The 24,508-nt window shown below is 35.8% G+C and overlaps 2 protein-coding genes and 1 long non-coding RNA gene across 8 annotated transcripts in view; 1 reads left to right on the top strand and 2 right to left on the bottom strand.

Annotated features, from left to right (window-relative positions):
- LOC141460324 (glucose dehydrogenase [FAD, quinone]-like) overlaps nucleotides 1-3,081 on the bottom strand; it is a 5,376-nt gene extending 2,295 nt beyond the window's left edge. Inside the window, exons 1-3 of one of the 4 annotated variants that reach the window (XM_074140214.1) lie at nucleotides 2,909-3,081; nucleotides 2,074-2,299; nucleotides 1,009-1,179 (exon numbers count right to left, since the gene is read on the bottom strand). In XM_074140214.1, coding sequence (XP_073996315.1) covers nucleotides 1,009-1,179; nucleotides 2,074-2,227 — 325 coding nt within the window. In that variant the 5' untranslated portion in view covers nucleotides 2,228-2,299; nucleotides 2,909-3,081. Of the gene's footprint in view, nucleotides 1-1,008; nucleotides 1,180-2,073; nucleotides 2,332-2,908 lie in introns of all 4 variants that reach the window. The other 3 variants (XM_074140215.1, XM_074140213.1, XM_074140216.1) reach the window with 3 other exon arrangements.
- On the top strand, nucleotides 3,003-8,063 carry LOC141460333 (uncharacterized). 2 transcript variants are annotated; one of them, XR_012461869.1, is made up of 2 exons: nucleotides 3,003-3,142; nucleotides 7,879-8,063. It is a non-coding gene; the product is annotated as an uncharacterized lncRNA (long non-coding RNA). The 2 variants fall into 2 exon arrangements; XR_012461868.1 differs by having other exon boundaries at nucleotides 7,153-8,063.
- Nucleotides 8,049-24,508, bottom strand: LOC141460323 (transferrin-like). Of its 2 annotated transcripts, none has more exons than XM_074140212.1 (15): nucleotides 24,451-24,508; nucleotides 16,574-16,676; nucleotides 15,771-15,910; nucleotides 14,708-14,844; nucleotides 14,464-14,608; nucleotides 13,216-13,370; nucleotides 12,576-12,733; nucleotides 11,897-12,048; nucleotides 10,902-11,142; nucleotides 10,434-10,582; nucleotides 10,221-10,322; nucleotides 9,901-9,981; nucleotides 8,707-8,801; nucleotides 8,352-8,495; nucleotides 8,049-8,240 (listed from the first exon to the last, which is right to left on the bottom strand). In XM_074140212.1, the coding sequence occupies exons 1-15, from the start codon at nucleotides 24,491-24,493 to the stop codon at nucleotides 8,145-8,147; spliced, it is 1,941 nt and encodes a 646-aa protein (XP_073996313.1). In that variant the 5' UTR covers nucleotides 24,494-24,508; the 3' UTR covers nucleotides 8,049-8,144. The 2 variants fall into 2 exon arrangements, with proteins under 2 accessions (XP_073996313.1, XP_073996312.1); XM_074140211.1 differs by lacking the exon at nucleotides 24,451-24,508 and adding an exon at nucleotides 23,700-23,856.

The raw sequence follows: 24,508 nt of genomic DNA, 5'->3' as shown, positions 1-24,508 counted from the left end.
TTTACGTAGTTTAACACCAATTTCCGGTTGGTTCCCCACCAGCGAGCTTTCACACCTGAAGTCTAATCAGTACTATTGATAGAATCTACGTTGTTCTGTCCGGAATGTACCCATCTTCAATCATCAGTAAAAAAAGTTCTTCTGCGGCATGATAACCCAAAACTAGACCCTTCATGACAGATCGCCTTATTAAGTTAATACCTTTTCCCGAACCCTGCTTATAGCCCAGACCTTAGTCCGGCCCAAGGCTCATTGTTTACGGAAGAGGAGGTGAAATCCGGTAGCTTGCAGGGAAATGTAATTGAAAAGGAAAATTAAAATAGTTAGAGAATGACAACTTTATCGAGCGAAAAAAAAATCAATTCGTTAAAAAAAAAATGCATTATTTAATTTTTTGCCAAACTTTCGACCTAGTTGGGTCTAGGTCATTTTTAGGGCTTATAGGTAACAATTATAATTTGTTTTACATTTTTAACATTAAAGGTTGGTGTGTCTTCTGTCCTGAATATTTACAATACCTACTCGTACATCTATAAATAAATACGATATCTACATTGTATAACCACTAGGGAGTTTACACTTTACAGGTTTACTCCAAGAGAAGGGGGTCTCCTTATAAAATGCTTTTTAATTTAATACATATTAAAGAAATATATATCATTTATGTAATATTAACGGAAATAGGCTCAAATATCGTGGTTGAAAAATCACTCAAGCGGAAGCCTCACTTTGCTGAATCGATTATTTAGTTTTTTGAGATTTAATTGAAAACGGCACTGACGATATTTTCAAACTTTTCCCAAACATTTTAACTGGAATGTATGTTATCAGAATAAATGAAAAATCGCAATATTAGTATTGAAAAATACTACTTTTTAAGAAAGGACCTTAAATAACCCGTAATTTTGAAACTTCTATTGCTTTACGCAATTTACCCTCGCAGTTTTTTGTAAAAGTAATTCTAGATTTAAAGATTTAACTACAGAATGAGTATTATGTGTCCATTACTCTGACATCCGTGTTTCTGTCTGACGGAGTTTCTACTCCATACATGATTGGTGAGGGCCGAATAGGGTACTAATCCCGGCAGATCGGTCAGGTAATCTTCGTCACCACCTGCCTCCAGCAACAGTACATTCCAGGCTCGGTTTGCTGAGAGTCGGTTTGCCAGTACACAACCTGCAACAAATGAACATCATTATGTTGTAGTGAAGAGGTTAGATAGGTGAAATGATTTTTGCTCATACCGTAGCTAAGAGGGGTCAATAAAACAGCAAAGGGATTTTTTTTTTATAGGTGGAGGAGGTTATTAGGAGGTTATCAAGTCCAAACGGCAAAACATGCCTGTCATCGAAAAGTTTGCCAATGGTGACCTTTGCCCTCGAACTATTATTGCCAATAGGGAACTTGTTTTCTAACTGTCAATGGAGGCAATCGCAAAGGGACAGATTTTATCAGGAAAACCTTTTTTAGCACAAACTAGCCACAAAATTAAAAATATTATCTACATAGATGCCTCATTAGTCCATAAAATTAGTAATAAAAGAGACAACGTGACATAAGAAAGAAGAAATGTAATATAAGTTAGGATGCAGATAATTGTAGTTTAATGTGCCTAACAATATATTTTATATTTTATTGGAAAGTCCGCATCTCAATCTTAGGGGTGTGTAGCAATAGAGTACTTTGTCATTGAACAGTTTAGCACATTTAAAATCGATTACTAAATATTAGGTAACTAGAGATGGAAGGTATTAGCTGAGTGGTTAGCGACGTTCCAACGTTGAGATCTCGGGTTCGAATCCACCTGCTGTCTCCTAGATTTTCTCTTCCTAGAAGCTTCTAAAAGGCCACAGTCTGGTGTTGGACAGAGACTGTCTTTGAGAGAACATTGTTCGGAGGTAGGCAGTGCACTGAATAAAGCTCCGGACGCTAATAACTTCAGATGTTGACGAGCCGTAAATACAAAACAAAACAACAAAGCCAGAGACAGTATGTCCGTTTTGTATGTGACAGAATTCGTACGAACTAGCATGGTGTAATGTGAGGCCGGGAAAGAGTAATAATTGATACCTGCAGATCCGGCGCCCACGATGATGAAGTCAAACTTGATGTCCCTGCAGGATAGACATTCAGCCGAGTCCCTTGGCTTAAGCGATGGATCCAATTGTTCGGGAAAATAGCTGGCAATGAAGTGTTGCAGCTTCAGTAATCCCATCAGCTGCATGCTGTATCAGAGAAACCTGATCACACCTGCTGAATAAGAATGATCATGGCCCATTCTGACCATCCAAGTATCCTACCAAACGCATCTTCGTTATTTTAGAGTTCCTGCAACGTAATTCCAGGGGTAGGAAGTACCTAGTCGTAATTTACATGGTAAGGGGAAATATTGTGATCAGATAAAAATTTCAATTTGCGTATTTGAACTAAATATTTCAACAACTCAAAAATCGCAGGAAATCAAAGAGACGCTTGTCTGAGTCGCTCTGCGAATCTGTAAATGAATTTAGTCAGCATTACACAAAACGAAAGTCTTGGTGTTTTCACAATTGATATTTGCTTTAGGTGCTACCATAAGTCCGAGCTTATGCTTATTGACATAATTGGAAAAGAGTAGAAAGGTGTTCTTCTAAAGTGGTCATTTCATTATAATGCACCATCAGTGACATCACATGTTCAATATTAATAAGAATTAAATATGTTATCGTAATTCAAAATTTTAAAAATATCTGTTGACAGCAAGTGACACTTTAATAAATATTCCTTATCAAAATTTTCGAAAATGGATGGAACGATTTCCTTTGTAAACAATTAAGAGTTATGTAATTAAATTGGGTTTTATCTTTTAATTAGGAATTGCTCCCTGTTACAGCAGGAAATATAAGAAAGTGAATTTTAGACTTACTTGATGTATGTTTGATTTCAAACTAAAATATAGTTTTGAACGTTTAAAGAGACCTTATTTCCAATTTTCAAGCGTACAAACTATTTCAGTTTCTGCTGTATTAAGCTGAACTTAGTAAAAGTAAAATCTTTTTGGAGTCTATGATGGAAGTGATGGCATACCACAAAAGACTAAACTCTTGCCGAGATCTAAGGGAGGTTTAAATAGTGAAAGCATAACCTTGACAGTGGTAAGGTAAGTCTGTGTTAAAGAATCATGTGACAGTATCTACCTTAATCTTCTAACTTGCGCAATGCGGAAAACTCGACCATTATTGTGTAATTGATATTCACGTTGCTAGTTTTATTTTTTAAGTACTTGTTTATAAATTAAGTTTAACCAAAGTCATAAAGATTATAGTCATTAAAGATAGTACATTAAATAGACGTTGGCTCAATTTTCCTCATAACATTGTTACTTCGACTAACTATGCTAATAAGTAATTCCTATATAATTTTGCTATTACTACTAATGCTGCAAATAATTCCTAAATATATAAATAAAATACACGAGTTTCTCTAAGCGCTTTATAAGAGAACTTAATGAATATACACTGGGCCAAAAAAGTCTGTGAACACTAACCTAAATTTTATTACTTTTATTATTATCTTATTAGAAACTTCTTTTATTTTCAAATGAAATATACTATTCGATAGACAGAAACCAGAGTTTTTCATTTTATATTCAATCTTTTATTTTTGTTCAGCAGGAATATCACAATTAAATGTTTAACAAAACAACACCCCAAACGAATGCAAAAAAAGTCTGTGAACAGCTGTATAAATATGTAAAAACATTAAGATAACAAACAGAAAAACGATTGAATAAAGTTTCAAAGTTCTCTATTGTATTGTAGAAACCACAACAGTCAGTTTTGTGAATAAATAATCTAATTAGTACATATTTAACCACTAATATGGAAGTTCCCAGACCAATTCGAGAACTTATTGTGACGTTGCGAAATGAAAGAAAAAGTATTCGAGAAATAGGGAAGATAGTTCAAAAAAACCCTTCAACGGTGCATAATATAATTAAAAAGTACGGAAATGTGATTAGTAGGCCACGCAGTGGACGGCCACCAAAACTTAATTCCTTTCATAAACTGCAAATTCTGAAGTCTGTTCGAGAAGAACCCAGGACAAGCGCTCAAAAAATCAGTCAAGAATTATCAAGTGGTTATGTGTAAGCGTAACACCACAGACAATTAGAAATAAATTACATGAATACGATTATTGCGGTCGAGTCCCGAGGAAAAAACCTTTAATCAATAAAATAAATAGTAACCGCCGATTGGATTTCGCGAAAGAATATGTTTCTAAGCTTTCTAGTTTCTGGGAAACCGTAATCTTTTCAGATGAGTCGAAATTCAATGTATGTGGGTCTGATTGACGACAAAAAGTGTGGCAAAAAAGAAATGAAGCTATGAAAATGAAAAATATGAAGCCTACTTTTAAGCATGGGGGAGGCAACATTCTGGTGTGGGGTGCATGAGTGCTAAAGGAGTGGGCAAGTTAGATCTAATTAATGGTATGATGGACCAATATGTGTATGTGGATATATTAAGACGCAATTTAAAAGAAAATTCAAAAAAATTAGGGTTGGAGGGAACGTTTGTCTTCCAACAAGACAATGACCCGAAACATACCGCACTAAAAACTCGGGAATGGCTTTTAAATAATACACTCTGGCGCCTAAACACCCCTCCACAATTGCCAGACCTTAACCCAATAGAACATTTGTGGGATGAAATCAGCCGCGAAATAAATAAACGAGGAATAAGAAACCGTGAACAATTAAAAAACGCTATTTTAGAAGAGTGGGATAAAATTCCAACATTGACGACCACAAAATTATTAGGATCGATGAAAGCTCGCTTGTTGGAAGTGATTAGGAACATAGGAGGTCCTACAAGTTTTTAAAATTTATAATTCACGTACAATGTGTAAGAATGATTTATTTCTGCAAAGTGTTCACAGACTTTTTTTGCATTCGTTTGGGGTGTTGTTTTGTTAAACATTTAATTGTGATATTCCTGTTGAACAAAAATAAAAGATTGAATATAAAATGAAAAATTCTGGTTTCTCTCTATCGAATAGTATATTTCATTTGAAAATAAAAGAAGTTTCTAATAAGATAATAATAAAAGTAATAAAATTTAGGTTAGTGTTCACAGACTTTTTTGGCCCAGTGTATGTATATGTTTCGTGACCGTAAACTGTTAAACTTAGAATTCTAGGTTAGCGAGGAATTGGTCAAATAAAAAACAAACTCGTCTCTTTGCCAACGTTTCGACAAATATATTGTCCTCTTCAGGGCCTGGATATTACAAACAATTCAGTAATACAGAAAATCAGTGAAAAAAACAGTAATATAAAAATAAAATGAAATAAAAAATAAAATACAATAAATTCCTTATAATTATTGAAAACTTACGTGTCTATGCGGGTTGATTGAGTTACAGAAACTAAGAGTCAGAACTGGAGAACAGGTATATACAGGGTGTTCATTTTAAGACGGCTCAAATGCATTTCATGCTTAACCAGTTAATCTGAGCGAAAAATGGTAGAAGAAAAATTTGTTGCCCGTCACCTCTAGTTTCAGAATATATGACTTGATTTTAGATTCCTGCCCGCATACGCGGCTGACGCGCGACCAAAAGTGAGGGTTCGCAGTTGACCCCCATTTTCATATACTCGTACACAGTTCTAAAGAGTATAAAAAGTTATGAAAGAAACCGGAAACCGCAATTCGACATCTTCAAAATTAAAGGTGCTAGGCCATTTCAAAATTTGGTATTTATTAATCATATTTCAATTTTTTCGAGCCGATCTAATGACTAATCTGTAAGGTCTTGGTGTGGAAGCGAGCGAGTTCTGTGGCGAAACTCTACGAGGGAAATCAAGCTTCAATTTGGTAAGTTCATATCGATCCAGTTCAGCTGTTCAGCTCAAAGACCACCCTCGAAGATGTTCTGCCATGGTTCGAACCTGTTAGTCAGAATAAACATAGGATGGCTTCGACAAAGATGGATATCACAATTTTAAATATCATTCTTCTTCTATTTTTTGGGTCCTTCTTTCTCAAAAAATGTTGCAGTGAAAAGTAAATTTACTCATTTTATCATCATGGTGTCGTTTTCAGAGCTAGTACTAGCCATAAGGTCTATCCCTTATTGTTGAAGATGATGAATAGTTCAACTAGATGTACCGATACCAGTATTGAATTGAAAGAAATATATCGAGACTTCTTTGATACGTCTAAGTATTGTTCCATATTATTTTAAGAATATGCCCTTAAATTTTCTTTCTGTGATTCCATATCAAAATAAGTCCATAGTTTTGTAACTGAAAACCGTTTGGATTTAGTTTTATATGAATACAAACTACAGCGGCAACTAAATTAATGGAATTCTGTTGGTTCTCTGCCGTAGTAAATGCTTTACTCAACGCGGTCATAGATCTAGTACGCAAACTGACCAGCCTCGACAAGGACGCCAGCGCGGTCATAAATGATCTACTAGTTTAGTTTGAGGTTAAAGCAAATTGAATTGATCAAGCGAAAGACTAGTGGGAGCTGTGACTTATTGGAGATTTTGCAAGTTATTTCTAGTCTCTTTTCTGCGCAGGTTAACTACCTACTGCGAGAAATTCAAACCTGTTTTCCTTGTGCCGTAAATCAAACATTTAATGGGGAATCTTGACAGTCACTATACTGACATGCATTCTGATGGGATGCTAATTAAAAATTACTGGGATTTCCCCGTTTTATTTCCTTGAACTGTCCATTACGTTGGGGAATGGCTGTGCTAGCCATCAATGGGAGAACTCGCTAACAGTAAGGCAAATTTTCCAAACGACGTCTTTTAATTTTCAATTTAGGGAAATTATTGTAATTTTGCTGATTTTTGGATTTTCTAAGGAAATATCCGTTTTGAGGTCCCATTTTGAGGTTCGAAAAAGAGTTGGTCAGCCTGACCGCAAGTATGTATCCATCATAACTCGAAAATAGAAACTTCTACATCTTTTAAATTTGATATTAAATTAAGAAAATGGAACGAATGAAAATTGAATTTTCTTAGTTTGTCTTAAAGTTTTCGCGATTTTCTCACAAACCAATCGGGCTCAACTTTACAACTTTATTTTCCATACTAATTAGTCAGGTAACCCACTCACCAGACTTCCTTGTCATATTTTCCTTTGTTTTAGGAGGGTTTGCGGTAGAGGATTTTCTTAGAATCCCCTCCAAAGAGTCATATTTATGTATCTTGCGGTTGAACTGCCTGTATAATGTTGCCACATTGGACTTCTTCAAGCTGAATATTTTTTTTTTTTTTTTTTTTTTTAAATGTTCGTTCCAGGTAATTTTAGATTTAATGTGTCCTTTCCTCATTCCTTCTTAGAAATCCCCCAGATGTCAGAGGGAGTACTCCTACCTAAACTCCCAATTCTTGCCGTTCACAAAATCGATTAACGTTTGCTGGACAGCACTCCAAATTAACCTGGTTAGAGATGTTGAACGGATACAGGACGTGTTTAGTAGCCTCAAGAACAAGAAGCGCTTGTGATCTGACTTAAGTTGGGCATCTTTAAAATATTTAATATTTTTTTCTTAAATAGAAAAAGTTTAATGGAAACACATCACTCAGTTAGTTGTTGACCCAGAAAATCTACCTTTGTGAAGGTTAAGATAGATTGCCTACAAACTGGGATATCATTGTAAACACCTTTGCTGACAACCTACCGAACAACTTAAAGCCCGAAACTGTCAGTTAGACCTGTTGGATAGTCCTCAGACTTTCATAATCCTCATCCACTTAGATCAAAACAGGACGCAGCTTCCAAATTGCGTGAACTTCTGCATGGAAGAAGTTGATAAAATTGCATCCATTTCTAGAGTCTAATTTCAGGTCTACTCTATCCACTTTCTTGCAGCCACTCAAGTAAAGTCCATGTCATGCACTTTCACTGCCTATGCTTTGATCATTTGACTGCTGGGACCAACCACAAACTACTCGAAACTGCTTGTACGTTATTTGGACTTTGAATTTCACATTTTGAACCTTGTTGGATATTGAGAGCAGGACCAAATTTAATAAAAACTCTTTGTTGATATTTTATATCATTATTTTATTTATTTATTTTTTTTTATTTATTAATTTTTTTACATTATGCAAAGAAAAAAAAATTGCCTTAAAAAATTAAGCATTGCAAACAGCCAAATCTTTGACAAGGAGCTTGTACTCTTCAAATGCTGGCACTACATCTTTCACAGCAACCAGTCCGCTGGCGTGATTCTGTAATAGTTGAAAAAATATTTATGAAATTTAGTATTTTTGAAGCAGCATCGTTTCTTATATCATATTTTACTTGAGCACATGAAAGAATAAAAAAATTTGGATACTAACTGAGAAGAGTAGATTAGCTTCTCCTTTGAAGTCGCCGTACATCAGAAAGTACTCTGGGTGTTCACTGAAGGTCTTGCCGGCCGTCAACAAGGAGTGTCTCACTTCGTCCAGATGTACCACGCTCAGATCAGCTCTACCTAATACCTATGCACAGTTAAAAACACCCTCGATAACTGGTCCCAATAATTTGCAGTGTAACCTTCTTCCACATCGTTTACACTTTCCCTTCAAGAACTTCCTTCCTCAAGCTCGAAATTTTAACAGCATGTTTAATTACCATAAACATCATACATGTAGATGTAGGCACTTAGTTATATGTTCGTAAATAAATAACACAAAGTACAAAGAGATTCACCATTCTTGGAGGCACTGTGACTAGTCCGCAAGCTTCCGCTTTGTCGACTGGCTTACGGCTGCCGTCCTTGCAGAGCACTTCCACATCGTCCTTTGCTGTGCGCACAGACAAAATTACGTTAAACTATTACTTCCTTTAACACGAAGAAAAGTCTGGAAAACATCCAAAAAACTTTGGCAGTCTCCAGAAAATTCTATTATTTCAAAATCTTTAAATTTATTTTCTTATTTAGTGAAGACCTTTCGAACTGATCCATGTCCATCATCAATCTATAAAAATATTAATTTCATAAAACGTTCGTTTGTAAGTAACATATGCATAACTTTTATTTCATTACGATTTAAGGTACTAATTGCAAAAATCTGAATATAACAATAAGTTTTAAACCATTTCTTGCAATAATTGCGTCCAGAATTGTTTTTGGGAGGATGTACGTCTAGAGAAGTAAATGTATCAGTTAAAAATTATTCACTTCGTATAGGTATAATCGCATTCTTCATGCGATGGTTTCTTCTGAGAACATGTTTACAAAATTATTTAGGCAATATGTTTTCTTTAAGCTATAAAATAAACATTATTAATTAAGTAACTAGTTTTGACCCAGTTGGGTACACGGACGGCTCCAAGACAAAAGAAATTGTGGCGCCTATAGAAGCCCATTAAAATGGGTCCAGCCGATCATATAGAGCTAGTTGGAATGAATTGTCTGCTATAGAGATTATAAGAGAGGCTTCTTTTCTTAGGTATTCAGTAGTTCTAATAGCTATCTACTCCTGAATGGGCTTTCTGTTGAGTATTGGTAATAAATGTCTAGTGCCCGGCTATGCGGAACATCAGGGTAAAGAGACAACCAAGCCAGCCTGTTTCTAAGATACTATCAGAAGACGATATAGCTAAATTTGTGGATGCACAAAAACCCAGGCTAGAGGCTAACATATAAGAGCTCTACTCCTTGAACAAGGAAAGCCCGTGCCTTCAAGCTTTACCGAGTCTTGCTTCAAACTTAAATCCAATCAGATAGCGCTGATTGGCATTCCAACTAGAGGGTGCTACAACAAAAGCTGAATCGCAGTGCCAAACGCTGTCTTGCCAACTTCTATCGAATCCAATCTACCCAAAACATTCACTAGTTCGTTGATAGTCCACCTCGACCAACTTATTACTCGTCCTGAATACCATAGTTCTGTCACTCACCAGTTTTGTGAAGTGCTGAATAAGGTACGAACGCAACATCACCTTGGCCAAAGACAAGGCATTCCACAGGGTCGTCAGATTCTGCAATCATTATTTTGTTATTTTATTTTTATTTTTTAAATAGAAACCAGAAAAATAGCAAAATTTTAAAATGTAGTTATTAATATTGAATTTAATAATAAGTAGACGAGTACGATTGATTTAAAAATAAGAAGCCAGTAATTAAGTGCATTCAGATTAATGTTTAAAGCAGAATTATGGGCCCGATATAATGGACCCATTGCTAGGCAACAAAACAATTAATCTGAGCAAGTACTTACGCTGTACTGACGAGAAGAATTCAGTCATGGCCTTCTCGTAGGGACAGTGGGAGTTGGAAATCAATTTCTTTTCAATCAAATATTTAAGGACGGCGTTGAAACCTATTCGCAACATAACATAAAAACAAATAATGTACATACTATAAAAGTTTCGGAAGTAAACAGAAAAAGAAAAAAATACTTAAAAATGTGTTTTATTTATTTGTAACTGACCCGATTTGCCATTTTGTACTAGGCAGGCTCTTTTAGCCTTGAGACTGGCCAAGTCTTTGAACTGACTGTTTTTCTTGACCACTGCTACAAGTTCCTGTTTGTCCACGTTGTTGTACTGTTCGTTAAGCAGTGCCTTCAAGTTGTACTTACTGTGAACATTACAAGTGATGAAAATCATTAATAGGCTGAAACACAATTCTGTTTTTTTTTTTGCTCATTTATCTTTTTTACTATCAGGCATCTGAAAACGAAGTATTTCTGGTAAAAGTCGATCTCAAAACTTTGACTTAACCGCAATACTTGTTCTGAGCAGAGCGAGAATGAAAGCACATGGAACTGTAGAACCAGTTAAAGACAATAGCAGAGATCCCCACTGCGCTACCTATCACAAATCACTCTTAGCAGTTGTAAGACTAAAATTATCCAACCAAGAAAGCTGACAAGAAGAATCAAGTTTGGAATACTTACTCGGCAAGCAAAGCCTCCTGAGGATCTGCTATGTACACCTCGGCCTGTTTATCCTTAACAGCCTGTAAACATTCCTCTGTGTTTCTCTTCAATACACAGTCTAATTTTGGACGGATATCTCTGGAGAAGGCTACTTTTGCCAAAGCTTCACATTTCTCCAGCTCTGCTTGCTTGACCACACAGATCCTTGTCTGATGTCCGGGCACCACAAAATTACGTGAGATGACGTCGAAGTATTTAGCTGGAAAATGTGCATAGAATTAATATATATTATGGCTTTTTTAGAAGACTGTTCGAAACTGAATATCTAGCTTCTCAGAAGTAGTGCCCTCCCATAGAACGCAGATAGATTGGCCATCCAATTTTGAAGCTAAATCTATCTTATCTATCCCCCTAGAATCTATTCAATTTCCACAAATTTTCGCCAATAAAAATTATTTCTTCGCGCCTGCGCAGTTATGTCCAAGTAACCGATCAGCAATCCAGCCTTCTTCCTGTTTTTTTCTTTTACATTTCCGTTTTTGTTGGATTTTAATTAATCTCTTTCTTTGTTATTATTATTTTCGTATCTAACTATTTGGTGGGAATTTCTCAAAGAGAAAAGTTTTTAGCCAGCCGCTTTTCTTTTTTGGAATAGTTAACAAGTATCTGACTATTCTGTTAACATCAACTGAGCGTTGGACCTCTTATATAATCTTTTATAATAGTTCTAGGCAGCTGCAACTACTGTGGAGACGGCACAAGATCGTTACAGGATGTAAACAATGTTGGAATGTTCTACCTCCAGATCTTTTGGTGGATCCCGTCTTTTGGGATCAGAATGTTGATCATTTCCGCCCACTTTTTTCTAAGAGTATCCTGGGTGACAATCGATCAGTAATTATTGTTTCATTCCAATAAACCTCAATTAGTTATAGATTGCAATAATCTACAGTTAGGTTACAGTGTTGTGTTATGATTACTAAAAGCAACTATAAATTGATTAAAAACCACACCTTTCTTTAAGTATTCGCCAGGTGAGATTACTTTGTTGTCCACAGGCACAGTCTTGTCGCTAAGCAGCAGTACTGAGGTGATCCAGTCGGCATGTTTGTTCTCGCCAAGGTTGTTCAGCTTGCTAATAACTTCTCTCAATTCCTTGTATTCTCTGGAATAAATAAATGAGAAAATACGAGATATATCGTGGCCAATGAAGTGCTGAGACAAATGTCCAAAGCTAGAGTTACGTTGTACGAACATGTTTGGTTAACTCAGTGGTATTAATGGAGATAGAGGTACTGTCTGTCGTCTCCTAAGCTTAAAGTAGATTGAATCATTTTTTTTGTTTTCACTTAGCCAAGCACAATGGTGCTTAGCCAAGTCATTCCTATGAACTTTGTGAGCAAGAAATCAAAGAATCTGAAGAATTTTCAAATATTGTAAATGTTGCATAATGAGTCCAAAATTAATGAACTTCACATTCTTGGAGATGATGCCACAGTTAATTGATTGCATTAGTGAAGCTGACTAGTCTTCAGGAAGCAAGCCCAAATGTCAATCTTGTGATTTAAATACAAGTCATAACTTGAGAAAATAATTTCAATTCGGCAAGTTTCTCTGAAAATTCTGCGCAGTCAATCCGAGAAGATTTCAAGGTTTGGCGACTACTCCAGTAGAGAACAACTGTAAACTTACTTGGCAACATCTCTGGATGCTAGGTATCCTTGCCATGGCCTAGCAGCCCATGTGCAGGCAGGTCCAGTGATGGGCTTTTTGCTACCGTCCGGGCAAAGGTAGGCGTAGTCCTCAGGTTTGTAGGATGTAGGTTTGGCTGGAGTACTTCCATAGGCCATCTGAAACAAATAACATGGTTATTTTCTTTGTTCTCTTCGTTGGCATCCAAGAAAATGTAGAAAAATACAAGATGCGAATCCCATATAAAAGGGCAAGAATCTTTAAGAAGTAGAATTCTTCAGAATTCATTGGAATAGAATTGTACATCAAGATCAATTTTTCTCAGCCATGATTAGCGCAACTAATAATGCACTCAAATCCGAAAACACATTTTATAGATTTCATCAAGGCGCCACGGTAGCCGAGCGGTTATGACACCAGACCCGCAATGCTAAGATTTATTGTGGTACTGGGTTCGATTCCCGGTCTAGGCCTTGCATTTTAATTGATGGTTAATAAAAGAAATTTACAGTAAAGTATGTTTGCTAGTCGCCTCCGTTCACGACACCTAATTGGTAGTTAGACGTAAAGCCCGCCTGAAAAAATAGATTTCATCATACCCTTCCCCTTCCTGTGTCCTTCACCCACTATAGATACTTACTCCGAAGAACTTCTTGACGAAGATAACCTTGGTCCATGCCACATCACCACCGGTAGCCAAACACCTCAGCGCTCCTTCGTAACCAGAATTCTGATCAGGATAGTCACATTTGTCTGGATGTTCGCAGAGAGCGCACAAGTTTTTGTAGGTTGCCTCTGAATGGACATAAAGAACCAAAAATTTAAAAGAAAAAAACGTCAAAACCAAAATATAGGTTATGTAGAGTTGATAAGATGGTAATGGTTGATTCAGATTCATATGAATGGCACCTTAATTGTTAAGTCAAAAATACATTCAGAGCTTACAAGATTTCAAAATAGGTAGTTGATGAAACAAACGCCAGCATCCATCATCTATGACAGCTTTATTGAGTAAGCTAAAGATGATTAAGCAATTATGCTGATTTGGTAAGTGATTAAGTTTCTTTTGTAGAGATGAAGTCAAACCAGTGTTGTCTAATTCCATTCTTCATTAATCTTTCTTCCGTAACAAACCAAAAGGTTAATTTTGGCAAATGGTGTGATGAGCCAGTTGAGCCCTTATACCATTAAGCCAGTTGGTTAACCGGATATAGGCACGATGTTAACACGAACACGACTTCCTCTGAACAACATTACGTATTTATAAATATTTACTAGCCCCTTATAGCACTTTTTTGCACAAAAGTGGTGTACTTCCGTTCAACAGACTGCCTGTTGGCAATTTTATTTACATATTTAATTGATATTAATGTTATACATGTAAAGAGGACGAACGTTAATCATATGTAACATTTTTATGGTAATTTGTGAATGGATTTTAAAATTTTTTGTGATTTTCTCAAAACCAGTTCAGCTATTCAAGCTATTTTCTTGGCATACTTACAGAATGCATTCAACGTTTGCTTGAAATACTTCTTTTAGGATTATGGAAGAAACGTCCAAGTTCCATTTTTGTTACGATGAACGATTAAATGAATTGCCCAAATTGCGATTTTAAATAAAATAGCATTAACGAAACTGTCGATTTCCAAAATGCCTGAAAATTTGATTTTAGGAGATTTTACAAGAAAGCGGATATTTGGGCCTCTATCTGAAGTTTTACGACACTGTGGATAAAGTTCCAAGTTTGTTGAACAACCGAAGATCTATGAGGAATAAACGGAAGTCATGAGAGTGCGTTAGCGATCTACAGAAACAGAACTCTCATCTAGTCAGTTTGAAAGTCTTAGAAACTAAAGCTTAGCCTGGTAGCCATGGCGCGACTTACTCAGCCTGATGTTGGTTTCCGGATGTGGTGACCAGGTGCCCACTAGGCAGCCCTTGCTGAACAGATTGGACAGTGCCTTCAGCTCCAGTTCCCTTGGGCTCACAGAGTCGTCGTTCAACGGACCAAGCACCCCCATTTGGGCAAGCTGTCGGTGATTGTAACAAAAATAAATTAGAAAATCTTTTTTATCTTTGTATTTCCATGAAAATTATAAAAAAAAAGTAATGATTTTTTCCTGACTCACCTTTGTAATTGGAATCTTATATCCGACATTCCTGCCCACGCCTGTGTGGCAAGATTTCAAACCTTTCAGGCCTTCCTTGATGTTCTTGAGGTTAAGATCTTTATGGACGACAGCGACGGCCTCGTAACGGAATTCGGCTGAAAATTTTTTCGATTATCAGTGATCTGTTAAATTTGATTCTTTTCATTATTATTATTTAAGGCGCGTCAACATCTAGGGTTATTGGCACCCGGAGCTTTTTTCAATGCACTGCCGGCCTCCAGACAGTGTTCTCTCGTTACAGACAACACTGTCCATCACCGGACAGTGAGCTGTAAGAAGCTCCTAGGAAAAGAAAATCTAAGGGTCAGCAGGTGGATTCGAACCCGGTATCTCCGCGTGGGAATCCAATGCGCTAACCGCATAGCTAATCCCTTCCCTATTTGATTCCTATTAAAACGACTAAAATCCATAAGAAACTAGTAAAAGGACCAGTAATAGAACTTGTAAAAGGAGTTTTTCGCTTTCTTCCTTGATTGGCCCTTTTGATGTGAAGACAAATGAATTTAGATGGAGGAATGCCATCTTTGCGTCAAGAAAGCAGATTATGACTAGAATAGAATACTGGCTCGACAAAATCATGCATAAAATGATTCTAATACATTTTAAAGTATTCAAGAATAATAAAACCCTTATCCGTCCAGTAATGAATGACTTCTGGCATGGCGCCAAACAACGATATTCGTCCTTGAGCGGAAATCAAGTTTAAACTTAACAACGGTCCAGCTTTTTAGAACATCCACTGGCAGCTTCGTTCAATGAAACAATAATGATGACTGACTGTAATGAGAATCTTAACTATGCACAACTCCTTCAGCAATTCTTGGGATTGGGGTATTCAGTAGCCCAAACTTGCCCTTCAACATCGACTGCAACAAGAAGTGGACGCTTCTCAATTAATGTCAGGGTTACAAACGCGCCCACTAATTGGCAGAAAGAAGAAAACTTCGAAGCGTTGGCGTTGACCAAACAGAGAAACGTTCACTAACGAAATAATTAAGACATTTCTTTAAAAAAAAATTACCATCTGGTTCCTCTTTGGTACGGATTTCCTTGACAACATCAAAATGGTCCTTGCCAAATACGGCAACGTTGTACATATCTTCTGGATCTAGCGCCTCGAAATCAGCTTTACCTCCTTCAAGTTTTTCAGTACAGTCATACCTGGTCCAAAGAGAATACAATCTTTAGTAGACATAGAATGAATTTATTTAGGGGATAAACTGGTCGCAACGATTGCCGAAGTGAGTTCTACGGGACAATCTCAGGATAATGACATTCAGATGTTCCGCGAGATAAATGTATTTTCTGCATAGAAAATTACGAAAATTCATGCTGAATAGTCTCACATTCCCAGTGAACTTGTAGTACAGAATTAGTTCAACATTGAATACGCAATAAACAAACAGTTTTAGATCTGCACAATATTCCTGTACGGCGCATTAGAACTTCACTCTGAGTACCGCGCTTACCCACTGCTTCCACGAAGAATGTTTTAGATTAAAGGAATAGATCTGCTGGTAGGAAGAGCGCTTTCAATATCGAAAGAAGTTCATAGGATCGATTTGCTCCAAGGTTGTAATTTTAGATATAAATTCAATTTCTATCAGAGTTTAGAGAGATGCCTCTACCAGCCCATCCCCCAAAAACTGTCCTTAAAATGAATTTACCTAAAAAGATATTTCAAATAGAAGTTTCAGGGCTTAACATAGGCAGGAAGTTTCAATGAAATCATTGGAGACATTTCCTCCTCAATACGAAAATCGACGGATAAAAAGCGACACTTCCGGTGAAAAGAACGGTAGAGCTTTTATTGTAAACAATTACCTATCCCTGGCGGAGACACACTTGACGGGAATGTTGGCAGCTTTGCCAGCTTCCATCATCTTTACGCAATCATTGTACACTTTCTGCGGTACGCAGATCCTCACTGAAACATAAAATCGACGTAAATTAGCTCAGCTCATGTAAAAATGATGTAATCTTTAAGTTAATCTTTTTCTTTTTTATTTTTTGAACTTCAGCTTATCTCCCATGTTGAGATATTCATTTCAGATAGTATGCAGATTACGAAAGACTTGCAAATATCTCTGCACTAAAAACCCAGTTTTTGTGATTCAGCCAAGGTGACTCTGGAAGTTACTATCGTACGCCTTAAGATCTTTCGATACCCGCGGATTCTGTTACGGGAATCTGATCGTGTTTATCTAGACAATGATTAATTCATCGATTAAAAAAAAAAAAAATACAAAAACATCTGCTACAGATCAATGCACTGTACCAAGCAGACTGCAGATCTTAATACAAACAGTGTCTCCAACACTTTAGCAAAACGTCATATTCTGCTTAGACATGCACATTAAATTTTAATATTTATAGATCATTCATCTGTAAACAGAACTAGAGGTTATTTATAAATAATTCATTGTTTTTTTTTAACTTAAAGGAAAAAAAAATGATCAGATAAATGCTATTTACATTTTGGGTCTAACATTTAGATCAGATATTAAAATAATTCAACAATTTATATGAAGTAGCTATAGAGGCAATAATAAACCAGTGTATTATAATAATAAACCTTTTTGAGGGCCAGAATTAGTAAACGGGTGTTGACGAAATGGGTACTTCTACCCTGTTTTGTTAAACGTTCTATTGTAACCCGTTACTCCAGAAAGAAGACATTGATGATCGAAAAGTTTTATCGATATTTTATTGAAAAAATTGTTTAGGCCATCCGTGTTTATTTACTGTGAGTCTAATTATATGCCAATTTTCATTCACACACTTAAGCTGCATCTCAATTACATTGTTGAAGTCTTTAATATGCCAAGTAATAGATTACCATTGATTGCAGCAAATCTTATCATTAATGTAAATCTTTTCTGGGCTAAAGATATAAATGGTTTGCTGGAAAAATATGGGATAAATGAAAGGATAAATGCAAATAATGTATGCAACTGGGACCAATATTTCCGTCTCCTTTGTGATCAAGTTCAAATTAAATTTAAAAATCAGTTTATGGAGAGAATGGAGACTTATGATCGGTATCCCATTTACAGAGTACTGTAGTGTAACTTGGGCCCGGATCACCATTTACGGAGTAACATCCCATTTGAGCATATGAGATGGATAATGAGAGCGAGGGCTGAGATGTTGAATTTAGAGCGTCAGTCTGCTCCACTGTTACGAGGATGTTCCCGTACTTTGTGAGTTGGGTGCTTGTTGCATTTCTGATAGGACGTACCATTATTTGGCTGTCTGTCCTCGCGGCTTAGTAAGATAAGTCTGAAGTGGCTTGGCCGGCAGTGTCTTTCTGCTCATGAAATAATTAGATTACCTGAATGGAAGGCATTGGCCTTCATTGGCAAACTTTTGTAAGACGATATATAGGTATAAGCTGGAAAATTATTAGTCCTGTTTCCTCCACTATCATTGTCACTTTGTTAAGGTATTGTAACTGCATGTTTCATATATTATCATATTATTATTGTAATATCATCCTTATTATTATTATTTAATTCTTTTCAATTGTAAATTCGACTCCACCAACGGTCAGTGACCACGGCAGCCGTCTTTATAAAGTAATTTTTTTGTTATTTTCCATTTTTCCTTTTTGTAATAGAACGAATATTGGTTATTTTATTTATTATGTTTATTTAATATAAAATAATTATACTTTTTGTAAGCGTATAAAAATAGTTAAAAAAGGAGTTTTCTGTGTTCAAGTTTGATTTTGTTTTTTTTTGTATTGTATATATGTGTACAAAATTATAATAAAGACAATAATAATAATAATAAAGTGTTGATGATATTGTAAAATAATTTAAAAAATATCTCACAGGTTAATGTCTGTTGTAGGTGGGTTTAATAATATTATCCATAACCTATTAAAAATAATGCTAGTTGTGAATCTCTGGCAACGAATGGCTCACTCAGTGCCCTGGTTGTTCACTCAATTTTCACAAAACTTGCAATGCATTTAAATTTACGAATTTTCTAATTAAATGTACGTAGTTGTGCATAAAAGTTTTCGGCTAAGATCTGCAGAGCAGATCTGTCACGTAGCGTGCGTGCCCTTCGTTCTTCTTCGAACTTGTACAAACGATCTCCTTCCTTTTTTTAAACCCCACATCTTACTCAAAAAGAAAAGAGAGATCTTAAAAAAAAACTCTTTTTTCTATAGAAATGTTAGAAATAAAACAATAGTTTTCTCACCTAATGAGAGAAATTGAAGTGTGAAGATTCATGATACAGCTGTTAGCAATTAAATGCAGAAATAAGCTTTCCCTACCACTTCTGAAAAACGAAGAAAACTAAAAACACGATTTTCTTCACAAACTTGAAATTCTAGCAATCCTTTTAGATAGACGCAGAACCGTAAATTGCTCTGAAAAGCCTTTGATTCTGTTTCCAATTGTTATTCTGATCCAATGTACACAGGCTGGCTAAAAACATTTTATAACTTTCCAGGCGGCCTCCAAATTCTCCTTTAAACATGCCATTTCTGACGAACACTTAATTTAGGAAATCCTACTCGATCGTACTTACTCTTTTAAGAAAGCTAGAAATGAAGAAATTATTGTTTTACTATTAATGTATTCATTGTAAACATCACATCTGGAAAATATGGTGAACCACAAGGAACCTACCTGCATGTGACCGCAAATAATGTAATGTAAACAATCAACTATTTAGGTTAGAGATAACATTGTTCTGTTCTGTTCTGTTTCAAGTAAATTGACTGAACGTGAAATACATTCAATTATTATGTTTGTTTTTTTAAAAACAAAGACTTTTGTCGTATTTATTGTTTCCTTTGAAAGTTGATGACTAATCGTAATTTATGATCTGGCTAACAGCTAAGACGAGGTAAGAACTAAATACTAGCGGCGGTAGCAGGTTAATGTTAATTTATAAGGATATTTTGAACAAATAACTTTTGTTTTAAATACCCATATAATTAACTAAATTAAGTGTTAAACATTGTAGGTTAGAATTTTTTACAAAATATTTTTCACTTTATTCAGTTTTTTTTTTGTGAACTTTCTCTTACTAATTGAGGAAAGAATTGCAGTCTGGCTGAGTTTTGATTTCAAGGTTTCACTCGAAATTTGAGGCCCCCCTGAGGCCGAAAAACTAACTTTTTTTTTCTTTTACTTCTCATTTTGGGCTCTTATTTAATGTACTAATGGGTGAAAAATAAATGTTGCAACATAAATATTAGAAGTACGGATGTAGCTCCTGAAGCAGGATTATCTACCTTACTAATTAAGGCGCTGTTTCTTCTGTTTATGCTGGCCACGTGATTACTATTTCAAGTCGTAAAAGTTGAAATTCCAGTCTGGATTTACCGTAAAAAAAAATGATTTTACAATCTTAAATAACAATTTACAGATGCAGAGCTGGAAGTTACAGACTGTCGTTCTTACATCATAATTTAGATTCAAAGAATAGGGGCAAAAGTCGGAATTTCGCTTTAGATCACCGAAAAAAGTAAGTTATAATCTGTTAATTCGAAGTGCCATCTATTGTAGCAAGTACTCGACGAATTAGGAAAAACTTTTTGAAATATCTTCTCTCTAACTATTGTTCCCTTTCTATTTCCAAAGACCCTCTCCAGAAATTGTGAGCTTGACTCCCTTTGTACCCGAGCTCAATACAGTGTTGAGGATTATCGCAAAACGGTCTTTGGAATAAATTCTGATGACGTCTCTAACGTATCGCTGGAGAAATTGTTTGGTGGGGGCAACATGTACAAAAGGATTTTTGACATTGAAATCTGTAAAACGAATAGTTTTAAGTAAAAAGATAGTTTACTGGAGTAGTAACAAGTAATACTTTTAACTTGCAAAGTGTTACCAGCTGACGGAAAACACTGATAAATGAAGAATAAAACACACCCTCTCCATCCGCATTGAGTAACCAAGTCGGTTCAAAAAGATGAAGGTTACATTAAAGTAGTATTCGCCTACTTTACAAGTGGCAAGTCAATCCAAGGTTGGTTCAATGTAACATACAGTGAGAATTACTGTAATGTATGCATAAGACTAAAACAATTACAAATTAACTGAGAAATATAGCCTTACGTGACATCTTTCTAATCCAGGAACGTCTTATAAAACGAGGTTCCACCAGAATGGAACAGCAAAGGTGAAAAAGAAGTAGCTCAAATTACTTACTTCACTAACATGGAGATGTGTAGTTAAATAAGTTAAATATAAGTGAAAGATAGTCCTACATGAGTTTAGTGAGACGTCAACATTGTTAAATGTGAATGTAGAAACTGCACTTATGTTTACAGAAATTGCCACTAGAGTTCTCCACCGGATGGAGTATAAAGTAAGCTTACCGCCCATTTAATGGCGGCTTACAAGTCTACGATGTGCTCATACCTCTTTTACCTATTTCACGATTAAACAATACAAATTCTCAACTTTTTTGTTTCTGTTAACGATAATTGGGTAAAACATGAAGTATTATTCCAAAAGAAATATTATTTATCGTATTTTTCACGGAATTTTTTTTTCTTACTTAATTCGAAAGTTTATCAAATACCTATGGGAGAAATGTTGAAAAAAAAAATTAAATTAATTATTTCAATGAAATAATTGAGTTTAAAGTATTGGCCAATCGCAGTGAAGAAGGGGTTACAGACTGTGGGCGGGTCATGCCCATCTCTATTGTAACCACGCCCCGTCCAATGAAAACGAGTCATAGCTAATGAAAGCGTATTAACAATGGTGAATGTATTTTTCTAAATATTTCATTATTTCCTCATATTTTATTAACTTTTTTTTTGTTATTTTAGAATTAATATTAATGTTATATGGATATTGACAAATAATGCTAACAAATTATTCAAAAAGAAAAAAAATCATTCTCAATTTTCAAGAAATTTATAAGTTCAAGATCTTTTCGTATAGTTTTTAGCCATTATTCGACAGTTTCACTTTACTTTCTCAAGAAAAGAATCTCCTACGAACACTCGCATGACTTTTTCTTACCATAATTTGCGAATATAATTAAATTTTATTGTAACTTAGAATTGCATAATAAAAAGGAAAAAAAGATCAATTTAATAATGTTGATAGAATGCGACACATTCCCTTTGAACCAAACTATTAATTGAGGAAACATTACAAGCCAAACTGACATTTAAGCTTTAGTACGCCATTAGATTAGATTCAAATGAATCCCTTTGGCAAATTCATAGTAAAATTACAGATAAGTTATGCTTGTAAAGTGCAAGTATAGGAAAAGTAATCAAAACGTTCTGGTTGGAGATACTGAGAAAGGTAGTCTCGACAAAACGTGGTATGAACCATTAGTTGAAAAGTCGTATAGTGAGTGATTTAATCGATTTGATTAACGATTGAAATTAATTTAGTGATTAAAATAGAAGTTCAATTGAATTCTCTTCAATTAAATTTAATCATATTTTGTTTTAGTTGATTAAAATAGTTTTATTAACGACTAAAGAAATTTAGTTCATTAATTAAGTGCCATATGATTTTATGTTCAAAAGTTTGATTAATTTTGCCGATTAATTTTATGATTAAATTGTATCTTTAATCAGTGCCCATGTATGTTTAGGGGGAATTTTATAAACCGAGGAACTGAAAGCCTAAAAAGTGAGTCATTTGATAGACAACGATTTATGGATCACGACTCTCTCTAGACTAGTGAAAAAGGATCGAAATATTCGATCAAGAAATGAAGTTGCAAGATTCCAATTTGGGGCGGAATCGTTGCTTAGCCTGCGATTTCATGGATCTGTGATTCCCCTCCTCCACCATTGATCGCTCATCAAATTAACTTATCTGAGAAATCGCAGAATCTAGGAGGTTCTAGCGAGAGTATAACCATCTCAAACAGTGTGTAAAACTGCCTAGACTTCTAAATTAGCGATGCTCTAACTCCACACAGGGTCCTGTAGATGCTATCACATTTCAGCTTCTTCAGGTGTATTGCAGAGTCGACACCTTGTTTGATATTTATGATTATGTAATTCCCCTACCAACAATACGAAACAGTCACAGGTCCTTCAAATCCAAACAGCTTTTATCGAGTTTCAAAAAAACCTATAGCTACGAATTTCAAGAAGTCGCTAAAGGTTGTATTGGAATCTTGGGCATAACCTACGTAACTGTATCTTTGATTTGCAACTCAGAGAATATATTTAGCCCAGAAAAGATTTTCATTAATGATAAGATTTGCTGCAATCAATGGTAATCTATTACTTGGCATATTAAAGACTTCAACAATGTAATTGAGATGCAGCTTAAGTGTGTGAATGAAAATTGGCATATAATTAGACTCACAGTCTTCTTTCTGGAGTAACGGGTTACAATAGAACGTTTGACAAAACAGGGTAGAAGTACCCATTTCGTCAACACCCGTTTACTAATTCTGGCCCTCAACTTGAAGATCTAGATTTAGTTTGGGGGTTTAGCGGGAAGCTGTGGCGTTACTCTTCCCTCGATAGTATCATTACATCTCCACAAACAAGTGTGATTGATTCAAATCAGCTTTTAAGTAGAAATTCCAAGCTTCCTGGAAATATTTAATTACCGAGGCAAGAGAAAGCCGTGTGAGTGACCGCATCAGAGGTTTTACTATCTTCTGAAGAACGCGTTATGTTCGCGCTCATCTTTGATTTTGAGTAAAAACCGGAAACACTTTGGGAGGTCTTCTAATTACAGGTGGATTTTTTACAAATTGGTGTTGTGGGTATGAATGCAGCTTGATTTAGAAGTAAACATTCATGGGAAATTCAAATTTGATGTTTGGGCTAGTGATGCCTGGAGACGCAACAGAAATGTTTTGGTCGAAATTATTACTTTAAACTTGGCATGCTCATAGTGAACTTGAAGATCTATAAGTAATTTGCATTTATGTGTGAGTGATTGTGCCCGGGTTGAACTACAAACTAAAGAGAAAAGCAAAGACTCACGGGTGTCGTCGGTTTCAGCTAAAACGCCGGAAGTGACCAGCAGCGAGGTCAGCAGCAAGAAGTTGGCGACTGTCATCTTGTAGTTCTGAGAGGATGCACCTAACTATGAGGACGGCTCGCGCTACAAATATATAAGGGGGCCAGCGAATATCGCCCCACCGCTTTGCAGCCCCACCACAATCACAGCTCATTCCGTCGCCCGACCGCTACACAACCCCCTGAAGGCCGAATCTTCTGCTCTGGCTCTGACAAGAGGACTTTGCAGCCTTGTTTGTTGTGTAGATGACTTCGCAACATCACATTATAGAAACAAAAGCCAGGTCATGTTTGCTAGGAGTCACTGACCTCGGTATAACTGGTTTAGTTTATTTAGTATACTGCTCTCCGCACTCTATGCACTTTCAACTTTTAGATAGAAACCCGTAAAAAAAAAAAAACCCAATTTCCATACTTGAAATAAACTTCCACTACGGTCATGCGGGAAAAATATCCAGTACCACACGACGAGGTAAGAGGGTGAATTGAAATCGTTAAAAAAATCCGTTATATATTTCTTCTAAACGGCAAATTGAGTTCTCCGGAAGACGAGCTAGTAGTTTCAAGAAATAAGCTGCTAGTGTATGCCCAAAACTTGCACAACAATGCCTCATTTATACAGTAAGCTTAAACTTCATATTTCGTTAGAACATTTACCCACAGGATCCGGCAGTAACTTAGCGATGAAAACACTTCAAACGGAAGTACCACTTACCTTTTGTTTGCGGGAGGGGGAGGAAAGTTATTGAAAACGACATCAACGATTTGTAAAC

The sequence above is a fragment of the Rhodnius prolixus genome, unplaced genomic scaffold (genome assembly GCF_049639745.1).
Source record: "Rhodnius prolixus isolate KJV_2025 unplaced genomic scaffold, Rpr scaffold_6, whole genome shotgun sequence".
Lineage (NCBI taxonomy): Eukaryota > Metazoa > Arthropoda > Insecta > Hemiptera > Reduviidae > Rhodnius > Rhodnius prolixus.
The sequence above is the reverse complement of the archived record's forward strand: the minus strand, read 5'-3'. Positions and strand labels throughout refer to the sequence as shown.

What these genes read in the sequence shown, in the direction of transcription:
- LOC141460323 (XM_074140211.1), bottom strand. Translation starts at nt 23,775, where the DNA reads ATGACAGTCGCCAACTTCTTGCTGCTGACCTCGCTGCTGGTCACTTCC. An exon ending in GGAAACCAACATCAGGCTGA is followed by an intron (nt 13,371 to 14,463) that starts GTAAGTCGCGCC and finishes ATGTCCATTCAG; the next exon opens with AGGCAACCTACAAAAACTTG. An exon ending in GCATCCAGAGATGTTGCCAA is followed by an intron (nt 12,049 to 12,575) that starts GTAAGTTTACAG and finishes TATTTATTCCAG; the next exon opens with AGAATACAAGGAATTGAGAG.